Source organism: Verticillium dahliae, genomic scaffold (genome assembly GCF_000150675.1).
Source record: "Verticillium dahliae VdLs.17 supercont1.12 genomic scaffold, whole genome shotgun sequence".
Lineage (NCBI taxonomy): Eukaryota > Fungi > Ascomycota > Sordariomycetes > Glomerellales > Plectosphaerellaceae > Verticillium > Verticillium dahliae.
The window spans coordinates 205,862-219,950 of NW_009276943.1; the positions used below are offsets into that span (position 1 = coordinate 205,862).

Genomic DNA, 14,089 nt, shown 5'->3' on the forward strand with positions numbered 1-14,089 from the left:
CACTGTGTGCCTATCCCGATCGAACGACCGACCTCAAGTCGCCAATCCACAAACCAGCCATCGACCCTCCCTCCACCCCCTCCCCTCATTCAACTCAACACCACAATGGCCATGTCTTGCAGGTACGCGGCTCGCAGCTGCGCCCGTCAGCTGCGCACCGCCAGCTCCCTCCGCGCTTCCGCCTCTTCTTTCCAGACCCGAACCCCTGCGACAGCGAGACGGCACAACTCGACCGAGGCTGCGCCTGCGGCAAACCCCAAGATTGAGACCATTGTCGACCAGATCAGCAAGCTCACTCTCCTCGAGACCGCCGACCTCGTCTCCACCCTGAAGGTATGCACACACGAGACCGCCGGACCCCATTGGCCTCGGGCCTTGTGACTTGCGAACGCTTGCTTACCGTATCGCCTCGTGCCCCCCTTTTATAGTCCCCGACTCAACATCCCCGACCTGCCTGTCGGTGGCTTCGCCGCTGGCCCTGCCGCCGCCGCCCCTGCTGCTGCTGCCGCCGAGGAGGCTGACGAGCCCGCCCCCGCCGCCGCCGAGAAGAGCGTCTTCAACGTCAAGCTCATGGCCTTCGATGCCGGCTCCAAACCCAAGGTCATCAAGGAGATCAAGAACCTGCTGGGTCTCAGCTTGGTCGACAGCAAGAAGTTCGTCGAGAGCGCCCCGAAGCTGATGAAGGAGAACGTGCCCAAGGACGAGGCCGAGAAGATGATCGCCACGCTGAAGGAGCTCGGCGCCACGGTCGAGATGGAGTAAACGGAATCTGCCTTCCTCGCACAGCAACGACGGGCTTCCAAGGACGAGAGGACATCCGGTGGCATTCGATGGGAATGGGACCTGGACTACCTAGATGGATGTGTATTGAGTGTATAAACACCCATGTAACAATAACAACATGTACCCCCATTTTTTGTTTCATATTGCTTCCAAGGCGATCACTGTCACTGGGACACAAACGACACGTGTGGCCGACTCGGCTGAAATCTAATTCTGCATCAGATGCACAGAGGGCTTCATGCCAAACCGCGCGCATACACAAAGGACAACCGTGGTATCTTGACCAGAGGGGAACACGCCGGTCCCCCCTTTTTTTCAACGCCCACCCATACCTATGAGACCTCACACCCAACACCAGATTTTCATGCACAGATGAGAAAGCAACACTTTAGTGAGAGGTACCGTTGCCATGGCCGCGGCCACTGGCGCCGTTATGATCCTTACGACCGTAGAGGTCATCCAGATCACGGGGTGTGTAGTGGGGGCACTGCTGAGCAACAGCCGCCTCACGGGCAAGAAACTCCTCGCGGCCCATCGTATGATCGTCCTCGCCGAGGTCACTAGTCTCCTCCCAGAGGCGATCAATCTCGGCGTCGCGGTCCCGGATGGCCCAGATGTCCTCGCGGAGCCTCTTGTGGCGCTCGCGGTCTTCTTCGATGCGCTGCTCAATCTGGCGCTTGTCGAGCCCGGGGGCAGACGGGCGACCGGGTTTGGGGATCGTCTGGCTGGGCGGCATGTCGCCGAGGTCCTGGTCACCCTGGACAGGCGACGAGAGGCCGGCATCATGAGCGCTGGTTTCGCGGTCCTTGAGGACCTCCTCGATCTGGACCACGACTTGGTTCTCAATGTGTCCCTTGTTCTCAAGACACTGAAGGACCTGCAGCGGATTAGTCACCGCCAGACTCGTCACATAGAGTCGGATGTGAGCCAACTCAGGGCACTCACCAGGCGGACAACCCTGACGTTCGCAGCGCCGGAAGCATTCTCAGGAGCGACGGCGTCAACGATGCGGATGATGTCGCGCTGCACCATGGTGATGTAGTTGAGGTGGTTTTCCTTCTTGGCCATGTCCATGATGTGCTCGATGCAGAACATGATGTTGGCGCGCGTATTCATGTTAGACTGTGTTCAATGTCAGCAGAGTGCACCTTTGCTGTTGTCGAATGAGTTGATTTTACCCGCTCAAGCTGCTCGAGGATGCAGGAGTGAAGATCCTCATCCATGTCCTTGTACTTCATGGCGTACGCGGCCGCTTTCTGATGGGACACGACTGTCGCATTCAGATGCTGCAGCTGGCTGGAGAAGCGCATGCGCACCTCAAAAGGATCAGCCATGGTGACGCTTTCGGCAGATTCGGGCTCAAGATCGGTGCTGGAGGAAGTGTTGATGCTGTGGCGAAACTGGATCGAAGCAGGAAGGTCGATAAGAGGAGGCGGAAAATCGTGGAGGGGACTGATGGAGTCGTCTCGGACGAGAGAACGAAGCCTGGGGCTCTCGATGATTCCCACAGGGCTGTTCTCTTCAGAAGACGCCATCTCGCTTTGCGATTGTCGATACAGCGGCTTCTCCGGGGGAGTGCTAGCGTGGTATGTGGAGTACTAGGTGCGAATCCGCCATTCGCACGTGGGAAATAAGTATGACCCGCCTCTCAAGACCAGCGGGGCAGTCAGGCATCACAGGCCTTTCAGTTCACTGCCACCAACCACTCACCTAGGTACAGTACCTGGTAAGTCCATCACATTAAGGAACATGTTGAATTATATTCTTATGTGCCGGCAAATATTTTCGTTCAAGAAAACTTCATTCTTATTAATTCTTAGTCATTTCACAAACTCATCAACGTTGAGGTGCTCCATTGTACTACAGGACACGCCACATCTTCAACACCAAGTGCCCAAGATCTCACATGTTAAAAATGACAAAAGATGTAATTCAGTCCTACATCGCTCTTTTATCGAGAGCTTCTTGGCCCAAGGAGCGGTTCACGCTAAGAATTTGAATGCACAGAGGGGCTGGTAATCTGCATTTTGGCCAGATTAGAATCAACCGTTTGTGGCCCTCGATGCACATGTGAACACAGATAGCACAAGCGAAGCTTCTCAAAGTGCTCTGACAACCGATTTCGGGTATTGTTAAATCGACGTTCACTTTGCCGCATTCTTCCAAAGGGTCATTGTCCGACCTAGTACAAAGACAACCTAACAAACCATAACCAGGCAATCACATCCGTCCTGACTCCCAGGTAAAGAAGCGAGCGTTCCTCACGCCCATCTGCAGCAATCCTATCCCAGGGCTCAACCTCATCTCCATCGCCCCAAGCCATGCCAGACATCACCTAGGCATCCTCCACACGAGCTTTTTTGCTCAACCCTTGGCCCACTGCCTCGTCCACTGATTTCCTCTTCCCGTTTGAAGAGTTCTGGCCATAGTGCTTCTCCCACCTTTCATGCGCCGCCAGAAGGCGCGCGTACTCCAGCTCAACACTGCCCAGGGCCTCGTTCAGCTTTTCGCGACGCTCGGGAAGGTCGATCTGGCCGAGGATATCTTTGTTCTGACGATAAACGCGCTGCTTGGCAAACATGCGCCAGAGGCGATACTGGTGTGCCTCGGCTCGCGTTGGCTTGGCTTTCTTATCGACACCAAAGCTGGGCTGCACGGATGCAGGGAGTTGTGACATGGTATGCATTTCGACCAACCGGGCAAATTGCCTCGGGGCGATCTTGGTTTTGCGGCGCAACTTGTCGAGAAGGTCCGAGTCGACAATGTCGCGAGGCACCGCCTTGGACGAGTCGTCGGGCACGTTGATGTCAGTGTTGATGCGGACCTGGGCGAATTCGGGAACGGTTTTCAGATAAGTGAGGTCCGAAAGGTCTCGCATGTCATCGAAAGCCTCATTGGGGTCCTCGACAGTGAGCTCCATGGCCAGGGGGTTGGCAAGGTAGTGCTCGAATATGCTCTTGTAGAGTCTGGCGCCAATACCCTTGCCCTGGAAGGGCGGCAGGATGACGAACTGCGACAGACGAGTTCGGCAGGGGAGATTAGTGATCTCAAAATCGCCCTTGGGAAGCTCCCAGTCGGCCGCAGGAGACGCCGGAGGTGAGGGCGCCTGGAAGTAGAAGAATCGGTATATGGTGGAGTATCCCACAAAGGTGTACGGTGACTGAGCTGCATCATCGGCGACAGGTTGTTTCCTGTAAAGCAGGAAGACGGTCCATCGGGCGGCGTCCTCCGGTACCTTCCACGGGTCTGCCGCCTGGGGATCCCGGGCAATATAGGAGCCACCCTCGATGAAGAGTGGTACGAAAATCTCGACTCGGGTGATCAGCTGATGAATGGCAGGATCCGTAAGGCTGCCTTTGCGGATCTCGTATGTTCCATCCTGGGTCTCGAAGCTCGTGTGCAGCTCTCCAGGTGGCTTCCATTCTTTCGTAGTCTTCTGCACACTGGCCTCGAAATCCTTGACACTGGAGAAGGCAACTAGCGCCATTGATTAGCAACGGACGCTTCAACCGCGATGCTCATTTGAGGGACCAAACTCACTTGTGGGCAGATGCTCCTGCAGAACAGCCCTGATGTCCGTTGGCTCTGTGTCGCCTATAGCCTTGAATTTCTCTTTCGACGTGATCTGGACGTGAGGGCGCATGTCGTTGGCGGAGTAGCGAAGGTTGATCTTGAGACCCTTGTAGCCAAAGATCTGCTCCTCATTACCGAAGATGGGATATGTGAATCTCGGATTGAACGTGGCGATCGCTTTGAGGCCCGCATCGGTCGGCCTGACGAGGCCGATGTTCAGGGCGTCATTGGCATTCGCCGACCCTGCGGCGTGAGGCGGTTAGCGCAAGCAGGAAGGTGCATTTGGGGACATGCGACGTACATTCACCCTCCTCGGCCATGACGAATCGAGGAAGAAAGCTCTTGTTGATTGAAGCTGTATGTTGAAGCGCTTGTCTTAGCAGCGATAGCAGGTGCGACGTAAGGGAGTTTGGGTGGGCTTTGCTGCAGCAGGAATGGGTGGACGACCTAGAAAACGAAGCTCGCGATCTTGAGGTTGCAATCGCGACGCGGTCGCGACGTGTCGAGGACCAGGGATAAAGTGGTTTCTGCTGATGTAAGGCAGTCCCCGTGGATCGAGAAGCTGGAAGCCCCGGTCAAACAGAAGCTCTGAAGGCATCTGGTACTGCGCTAATTTTCTCGCCTAACATTCTTACACAGTAGGCTGGTACATCTTGGGCGACCGCCATCCTGCTGTGCGGGCCGCCAGCACTGTCCTTCAGCGATCTCTGCACCCCGCTGGGCGATGCTTGAGACAATGCCACAAGGGGTCTTGAAGTCATGCTTTACCATCGTGGCTTCTATGAGATCGGTTGGCTTTCCAAGACCAGATTTTTCCTTTTGACAATACCTGCGGCCAGAACTTGCTTGAACATCTAGTCCATCTAGATGTAGATAGATACCTCTTCGTCTCGGGAGCTGGCTCGCTACCTGATGACAGGGATCAAAAGACCGAGCCTTCCCGATGAGGGTGTATGGGCGGGGGGGGACCAAAGAGCCCGATTGAAGCTTAAGTGTTAATGCCTCCGGCCTACATTGTATCCTGCGAAGCCTATGGGGTTTGAGGGTTTGAAGCGCTTGCTTTGTTGATTATGATGAAGGATGGAGGGTGTACATGTGTCAATAATAGAAATGAAGTCTACAGGATGGAGAGCCCGAGTCTACACATTTGCCCTGGCCCAACGCCATGGGATGTCTAGATCCACGATTTGGATGACATTCGTCACATGGAATCTGGAGGGCAATGTTGGCTGAAATGCCGGCTGAGTTCAATAACGACACAGCGTCACTGGTAGCCCCCTTCAATTTGATTGAAAATCATCAACGAAGAGGTTCGAATATCGGCCTTTGGTGCTCCTCTGATCAGTCAAGCTGCGCCTCAGCACAAGAGGCCCAGTTGTCTCTTGCAGGTCATCTACCTTGATAGACTCGATAGAAGCGAGGCTCCAACGATCCTCCAACGGACATCGAAACGAGTGGGGGTTGGCATGGGGGCGTTCGTGGCACTGACTGGCGCTGTCTTGGCTGCAGGGTCCAACGCGCGGTTGCGACCGCTCCAGCCCCGTTTGGGCAAGTCCAGCAGTTCCGAGTCCCTCAAGGTGTTCCATTCCACAATGCCGCATTGGATCCTACGAGGTACATCATTCTCGAGCTCCCGCCTCTTTTCCTGCTGGCTCGACTGTCCCCAGCCGTGCTCGATTGTCTCTGCTTCACCTTGACTCAAGTCAATCGACCAGCACCTGCAGCTCATCCGCAGATCCGGCACCATGGGCGGGCTATTCCTGTTGCTCGTGCTTTGCGTAGGTACACCCTGAAGTACAACCTCCATTCAAGCCTACGGCAAGATCTAGCGATGCTGACACCAAGTGACAACAGGCTGTCATGGCCGTCGCGTAAGCCCTCAGTCCCTTTCGAAGCAGCCGCCGTCTTCCGACTTGACTGACCACAGGACGCAGCTCCTTTCTGGCCGGCTCGCTACCTCTCGCCGTCTCTCTCACTCCATCACAACTCCGACTAATATCGAGCTTGGGCATTGGCATTCTAGTGGGCACATCCATGATTGTCATCATCCCAGAGGGTGTCGAGGCGGTCGTCGCATCAGGAGTCGGTGCTCATGCGCACCGTACAAGAGGCCTCGCGCAAGCCCTCAACAGGCGCGGGGAGCTGGGCGTGCGATTGACGTCAGCAGATGCCGTCACGACCTTCGACAATGATAAGCAAGCCGAGCTGATGGACCATCTTCGAGCCCTGGCGGCGAACGAGGCCCAGCACTACCGAGTGCTTCCGCGGGATGGGCCGGCAGAACACACCCACGACCACGACCACGCCGGCACAGGCAAAGGCGAGGAACATGCTGGCGAAGAGGAGGGGCCGGAGGTGTCTGGTTTCCACATCGGGCTGTCCATGGTGCTCGGCTTCGTCCTGATGTTCCTCATTGACAGGATTCCTCGCCATGCGACCGAAGGCCGCACGAGCGAGCCGCACATGCGACACGTCAGTCTCGACAATCTCGGCGCAAACTCAAACGGCGACGCGGAAGCGGATGGCTTTCTCGGTGGCCTAACGCAGCCGTCGAAGGATCCGCGCAGCTTTGCGACGACAATCGGCTTGGTGATTCATGCATGCGCCGATGGCATCGCCATGGGCGCGGGCGCGACGACCTCAGACACGCAGCTAGGCCTCATCATCTTCATTGCCATCATGCTCCACAAGGCCCCGGCCGCCTTTGGCTTGTCGTCGGTTCTGCTGAAGCAGGGGCTCTCTAAGCGGGCTGCTCGGACGCATCTGATCGTCTTCAGCCTGGCTGCGCCGTTTGGTGCTCTCTCCACGTGGGCTATCATCACCGTGCTTGGCGGTGGGCAGCTCGAGGGCCCGTCGGGAAAGTGGTGGACCGGCATGCTCCTGTTGTTTTCTGCCGGCACCTTCCTGTGAGTACCAAACCAGCGGCCAGAAGCTGACCATGGTTCATGACACTGACAAGCAGTCCAGATACGTTGCCATGCATGCCATGCAGGACGGCGATGGCGGTCACCAACATGGCTCCGCTGGCTACGCAGAGGCTGGCGCCGGTGGCCAGCCGAAGCCGCAGATGCGTGACACGCTGGTGGCTGTGGTTGGGATGCTACTGCCCCTACTAACGCAGTTCGGTCACCATCACCACTGAACACGGGAATGTCGATGGCCAAAAGGTTAGCGTTTTTGGTTGGGTGACAAAGAAGGCCTGGAAGTCCAATGTTTCACGATCGCAACGATACCACTTTGCTCGATGTACAGTACCCCCAAGGTGGAGGAGGTACCGGGTTTAAACGCGCAAAAGTAAAGTCTTTCCCCATCCGTACAATTGTACCCATCAAGTGCTGCCACGGGAGAGGAAAGCACGCCAAACGTGAACAGGTAATGGACAGGCCTGATGCGAGCCCGTGACAACTATGCGGTACCTCTTGGTCGACAGACGATGGCTGCTGCCAAAACCAATCTCCGAAGACCGAACGAAGCGCCCGTAGTATACGGCCCAAGGTTTGGGTCGGGATCATCTTGGGTGACATGATCGCCAGATAGTACAAAACATCAGACAACGACGCTCAAAGACATTGGCGCAACACGCAGCACATGGCCTACCCTCGAGTCTACGGTCGAGTGCCGTACCCGACTTCCCGGTCGAACCTCTACCGCACACCCTGTCGTGTATGTTACATTGTCATTTTCCCAGGGTTCACTCCTCGGAACTCCTTCCCATGATCCCAGCCCACGATGCCTACCCATCGCTTTCCTACAGGGCGGACGGGCCTTTCTAGAAGTCAGCGCATGAATGATCGCCGTCTCACCATACGAAAGCATCCGTCTTGAGATGACTGACGACCAGAGGAAATTTTCCAGACCGCCAGCCTTGGGGCGTGCTTGCGCCGGGTGCACTGAAAGGAACGGGACGAGGGTATGGTGAAGTCAGCAGCGGTCACTCGTCACTCGTCACTCAAGAGGTCCTCGATGCTCGTGACGGACGGACCCTGACCGCGTGCCACACCCACGTCTCTTGTGTCAACTAAGCGGAGACGGGTAGCATCTGAGGCGGCAAAGCCACCCGGGACTCTGCACAGATGCGACCCGTTTTACATGCCCAGCAGGGCTGTGAAGCACCATGTACATGTACTTGGAGTCTCTCGCAAGCGCGCGAGGGACCACTTGTCAATGGATGGTGCCAGTACCTTGCGTGGCGGAATAGGCCGCGGGACATGGAAAGAGAGGGAGGCAGTGGACGCAGGTTTTGCACCCAGATGGGCCAGGCATGCGCAGGACGGTCCATTTTCCATTTTTCTTTTCTCCGTCTCTGGCCGTGTTTGGCCTGTTTGCCTGTCAAGCGACTTCACAAAGAGCAATCCGGTGGGGATCGTGGTCAAGCTGGGCGTCCAAGGCTCCTGGGTTTGAAACGAGGGGGTGCGAACGAGGGGTTTGGAGCACGGTCCCTTGGCTCACCTTGGGCTCAGGGGGATTCGGTGGGTACCTACCTAGGTACCTCAGGTACCTAGGCACATGCTCACTGGCGAGGGAAGTAAACGAATGTACCCACGTTAAACCCCCTACCTAGCAAGCCCAGGCACTCACCTTTACCATCTTCCTCGCCAGGCCAGTATCAGCCTTGGGTGCATGAAGGGCGGGACGGGTGATGGGAGGGGTGGGCGGGTGATCCCTCGCTTCGCCATGCACAGGCAGCACAGGGACGGTACCTACCTATATTGGTACGTGGTACAGCACATTGGCAAACGCATGGGGCTGCTCTGCCCGTGCGGGCCCCCGTTGATCGGAAGATGCAATGTGATCCAGACCTTGTTTAGCGCCGTCGTTGACCTACAGGAACAGATCCATCTCTCCAAGTGTGCGACTTCAAATCTAGTATTCATGAGTTTGTCTTGAGGCTCCCAGGCTGTTCTACCGACGCGCTGCGACTTGCTTTGAAATGGGGTATCCTGCTTTGGGGGCCCAGGGAGCCTGGCTTGCCAACGAGTCATCTAGGCCGACGCAGTCGTCGCTGTCACCGCAGCACCGACGTCATTCCAGTCCACCCTTGATCGGGCTGGAACGTCAACTGAGTGGCACCAAGCGCCCACTAGTAGACCAGCCGCCGCCAGAGACCCTGCAGCACGCGCACACTGTCGCTCGGCTGTGAGGTGAGGTGAAGTTGGGGTAGGTAGGTACCTAGGGTACCTAGGTAATAAGGTAGGTACAGAACGAGGGTGCTGCTTTGTTTGTCGGCCACAGGATCGGACGCGGACGGATCGATCCAGGACCGCACAAGGAACGAGCTTACGAGCCAGGAAATGAACGATCGATATTTATTGCCAGTAGATTAAGGCCCAACAGAGGGAGACGACGGGCGACCGCCAATGTTGCTTTTGTCAGAAATAAGCCTGCCCTGTGTTTGCTGAAGAACTATTGATCATCGAGGATACCACGCCGCCATGCAGCCCTCGCGTCAACATGTGTGAAGACTGGCCCTGCCCACCTGAATGAAGCCAAGGACATTTTGGCAATGGAGCACACACAGACATGCAGTCAATGGGTCGTCAAGATGAAGTTTCCACGCCACAAGACCCTGCGAGCCGGACTGGACCAATCCGATGCCATCTGACTCCCATTCTGAGCTTCAGGCGAGGCGTGGTCGGTAGCGCACCGCAGGGTAAGCCCTTCCGCCGGGCGGCAGGACCACTAGGGCACTACAAGTACAACTCGTCGATGCTCAAGAGGTACCCGCATCTCCACCTGATTCGAGGCAACTCTGGAGGTATTTCCTTAGTGCGGCCAGGTACTCGAATCGTCGCCCAAGGGACTACTGGGTGCTGCATGTGGACTTGCGGCGGACTTTACAGGGCCTCGCCTCTCCAAATCCACCCCCCCCAAGGCCCCCCGAGGAATGGAAGGCCCCTGGCGCCAGGCCTTTATTGGATCGCTCCCCGCCTGGATGCCAGCCGCCGTCCCCCCATCTCCATCCTTTCACCTCCATTTCCATCTTCATCGGCCGTCCCTCGACTCCCTCTGCGTCCCTGCTCCCGTCTGCGGTCGCCCTGCCCTCGCCCACTACCGACATCCTCGACAACCAAGGGCCAGCGCCACAAAGGACGGGCACCACAGCAAAAGGGACTTTCCCTGGTCGGATCTCACAGCTACATCACGTCGTCCTGTTAATCAACTCGTTCTTATAGTACGACGACCAGCGACCGTCCTTTCACCCATTCCACCGTCGTTTCGTCTCCGTCTGGACAGGCCTGATTTGTCGCCCGACCCCCCAGTCTCCTCCTCATATACACACTCTTCTTGGGCACCACCCACCCTCGAGTCGATTGGTCTGAATCACCGTACGGGATTCCCTCGATTCAGAAAGACTCGGCCACCCTGCGCGGCGTTGCAGTCTCAAAGTAACGCCAACGAACGTCATCGAACCCTGCCTGTCACTCTGAACCCTTCCATACCAACTACTCTCCGCATTTACTTGGCCTCCCTAGACCTGGTGATGTTCATCATTGCCGTAAAAGGTTCTTCTACTTCTTCCCGCCAATCCTCTACGCCTTGAAGAGAGACTCGACATCTCTTGGTCGACGCCCTACGACCCGAGGTTCAGCAACGCCCCTCCCCCCCCCAACCAGACACGACAGCCATCGTCTCCGACATGGCAGGCTACGGTCGACCATTGAGCTTCTCTGAGAGACGAGGAAGCCAGCTGAGCGAAGATTTGACCTTGAACACAAGCAACGGCATGGGGCCAAGCGAGCGTGCGGACAAGATGCCACAGCGACTTGGTCACATCCGCGGGCCCCCGACTCCCAGCATGCCCACGCCTGCCACAGACTACGATCAGCAACTCACAGGGTCTCCGCCGCCACCGCCGACCCCTGCAGCCTCTCCGGGTCCTTCTCACGGTCAACTCGACTGGAGCGATGCCGCCGATGACGAGGATTTCTTCCTCGCAAAAGTGCGCCAACATTTCAAGGCCGCGTCTGGACCGCAGCGGACGAGGATTCTCGGCGACCTGCTGAATCTCTGCACAAGTCAGCAGCTCAGCTTTGTCCATCAGTTTGTCAGCCCGCTGTTGAAGAAGGATCCATTTACCAGTCTCCCTGACGAGCTCTGTCTTCGGGTAAGAGGACCTTCCTCCTTGCCCCCTCCTTGTGCCGACGAAGGCATGACTAATTCACTCTGTCTCGCATGTAGGTTCTCTCATTTATCGACGATCCGAAAGTCCTCGCTCGTGCCTCACAAGTCTCAAATCGGTGGCGAGATCTCCTCTCCGATGACCTTACGTGGAAGAACCTCTGCGACAAACACAACTATAGCACAGAAGAGGAAGACAGTCCGACACAGCAGAGCCCCACACATGCCGCCCGTCAGCACCACGAATCACATGCAGGCCCCAGCCGCCGCGAGTCGATGGCGGCATCGAGCACTCCTCACGATTTACAAACCAGCAGCCCCGGGAACCGACGACCGAGGATCAGAACATACAGGTCGCATTTCAAACAAAAACACCAGGTCGAAATGGCTTGGAGGAACGGTGGAACGCACATCACCCGAAACATCACGCAAGAGGGTGGTGTGGTCACGAGTCTTCATTTGACCTCCAAATACATCATCGTTGCACTGGACAATGCCAAGATCCATGTTTTCGATGCGCAGGGAAACGCACTGCGGACTTTGCAAGGACACGTTATGGGCGTGTGGGCAATGGTTCCCTGGGATGACATCCTGGTCAGCGGCGGATGTGATCGTGACGTCCGAGTGTGGGATCTGACAACTGGGTAAGCGAATCGCCATGTGTCTAGAGTGTTGCTCAGCTAACTTGCATAGTGCCTGTTCCCACACATTACGGGGTCACACGTCAACTGTTCGATGCTTAAAAATGTCGGACGCCAACACGGCTATTTCGGGGTCGCGCGATACGACACTCAGAGTTTGGGATATTCGGACGGGCCTGTGCAGAAACGTCCTGGTCGGACACGGTGCTAGCGTCAGGTGTCTAGAGATCCACGGAGATACTGTTGTATCTGGCAGTTACGATACCATGGCCAAGGTCTGGAGCATCTCGGAAGGCAGATGTATCCAAACGTTGCAAGGACATTTCAGCCAGATTTACGCCATTGCTTTCGATGGCAAGCGGGTCGTCACCGGCAGTCTCGACACCAACGTCCGCATCTGGGATCCTCGCACAGCGTAAGTATCTGGCCCCAGTGGGGACTGCGAGGCTGTATGCTGACACGAACCTAGCGAATGTCTTGCCATTTTGCAGGGCCACACTAGTCTTGTGGGACAACTCCAGATGCGCGGCGACACCTTGGTCACCGGCGGCTCCGACGGCTCCGTCCGCGTGTGGTCGCTCCAGCGCATGTGCCCCATTCACCGACTGGCGGCCCACGATAACAGCGTCACGTCTTTGCAGTTTGATGAGGCTCGAGTTGTCAGTGGCGGCAGCGACGGCCGGGTTAAGATCTGGGACGTCAAGACGGGCCATCTGATTCGTGAGCTCATCGCGCAGGGCGAGGCGGTCTGGAGGGTCGCGTTTGAAGACGAGAAGTGCGTCGCTTTGGCACTGCGCCATGGAAGAACAATCATGGAGGTATGTTCGTTGTGATCATGGCCGTTTGCTCCCCCCACTGAATTATTCTGACTGTTTGCTTCAGGTCTGGTCCTTCTCACCGCCTGCCGAGGAGGCCAGTTCGTACGACCGGCCGTTGTCTCTTCAACAGAGAGCTGCCTCGGAAGCTTCACGAAAGTCGTCGAATGCGTTGCAGCTCGATCTCAGGAGCACGCAATCACAGGCATCCATCGTCGGCCCACCGCGTGACACTCCGGGCGGGTCGGACATTGACATGGGGGATGCCGGCCCATCGACGGCGCCCGCGCAAAGCGGCAATCTCACCTTCTTTCACGATGACTGAGATGGTCGACGCCAGAGAGATGCAGATGCTCCGACGGCGAGCAGACGCTCCGACGGCGAGCAGATGCTCCGACGGCCAGCAGATGCTCCGACGGCGAGCAGATGCTTCGACAGCGACAGCTTTCACATAATGGGAGGCACGGAGGAGGACTGACATACAGCAAAGCCAACCAAGTAGATGGGCTTGCAGTGAGAGGCACGTGGCATCAACGGGTTACGGGGATATCAGGGAAACATTAGGGAATATTGCACAAAGGAACATCAAGGGCCAGGAGCCACGATATGGCATGTTATGGCGTTGGAGGATCACTTATCAGCATCCCGCGATCAGGGGCATGGTCAGACAGCATCATCGGTTGGCTGGGCGTCTGCGTGGTTCACTGAACGAACCCCGGGGTTCAGGGTGGCCAAGGGGCGAAGAGAACAGGGTGCGACTCCAAAGAAGGCCGAGAGTTGCTATTTATCATTGAGCCACCAGGTAGTTTTTGCTCTCTTGCTTCTTCTACTTCTGACTGCGTTTGGGACATGGTCTGCAGCGCATACTCGCGATACCCGAATCTAGACAATTATCAAAACCTACCTGGCCACAGCGCAGTATCGATGCTGATGTTGAGAGCGTTGGTACGTAGTCAGTCGCATGAAGACAAGTGCGTCCCGTCCGCAATCAACCCGAAGCAGGCTGAGTGGCTCCTCTCGGGCGAGGTCGGGAGGCAGCAGCTGTGGCTGGAGATGCTGAGATGTGTGGCGTCGCCCACCACTCGGAGGCTGTTTCCCAATAATCCCGTTGGGCGGAGCAACAGATAACGGGTCCGCTAACCAGACAGAGCCTAGCCT

At 56.8% G+C, this 14,089-nt stretch overlaps 5 protein-coding genes across 5 annotated transcripts; 3 read left to right on the plus strand and 2 right to left on the minus strand.

Moving 5' to 3' along the window:
* Positions 1-105: 105 nt before the first annotated feature.
* VDAG_06351 (54S ribosomal protein L12) lies at positions 106-762 on the plus strand (the record flags this gene model as incomplete). Its single annotated transcript, XM_009658729.1, has 2 exons — positions 106-377; positions 429-762. The coding sequence occupies 2 exons, from the start codon at positions 106-108 to the stop codon at positions 760-762; spliced, it is 606 nt and encodes a 201-aa protein (XP_009657024.1).
* A 409-nt stretch (positions 763-1,171) lies between these two features.
* Positions 1,172-2,318, minus strand: VDAG_06352 (uncharacterized protein; the record flags this gene model as incomplete). Its single annotated transcript, XM_009658730.1, has 2 exons — positions 1,172-1,660; positions 1,962-2,318. 2 exons carry the CDS (start codon positions 2,316-2,318, stop codon positions 1,172-1,174), a joined length of 846 nt encoding a protein of 281 aa, XP_009657025.1.
* Positions 2,319-3,118: 800 nt separating this feature from the next.
* VDAG_06353 (histone acetyltransferase type B catalytic subunit) lies at positions 3,119-4,676 on the minus strand (the record flags this gene model as incomplete). Its single annotated transcript, XM_009658731.1, has 3 exons — positions 3,119-4,260; positions 4,324-4,599; positions 4,658-4,676. The coding sequence occupies 3 exons, from the start codon at positions 4,674-4,676 to the stop codon at positions 3,119-3,121; spliced, it is 1,437 nt and encodes a 478-aa protein (XP_009657026.1).
* A 1,425-nt stretch (positions 4,677-6,101) lies between these two features.
* Positions 6,102-7,498, plus strand: VDAG_06354 (zinc transporter SLC39A9; the record flags this gene model as incomplete). Its single annotated transcript, XM_009658732.1, has 4 exons — positions 6,102-6,134; positions 6,211-6,227; positions 6,291-7,262; positions 7,324-7,498. The coding sequence occupies 4 exons, from the start codon at positions 6,102-6,104 to the stop codon at positions 7,496-7,498; spliced, it is 1,197 nt and encodes a 398-aa protein (XP_009657027.1).
* A 3,495-nt stretch (positions 7,499-10,993) lies between these two features.
* On the plus strand, positions 10,994-13,256 carry VDAG_06355 (F-box/WD repeat-containing protein; the record flags this gene model as incomplete). The annotated part of the gene is made up of 5 exons (XM_009658733.1): positions 10,994-11,461; positions 11,536-12,119; positions 12,169-12,531; positions 12,586-12,934; positions 12,999-13,256. 5 exons carry the CDS (start codon positions 10,994-10,996, stop codon positions 13,254-13,256), a joined length of 2,022 nt encoding a protein of 673 aa, XP_009657028.1.
* Between the last annotated feature and the right edge of the window lie 833 nt (positions 13,257-14,089).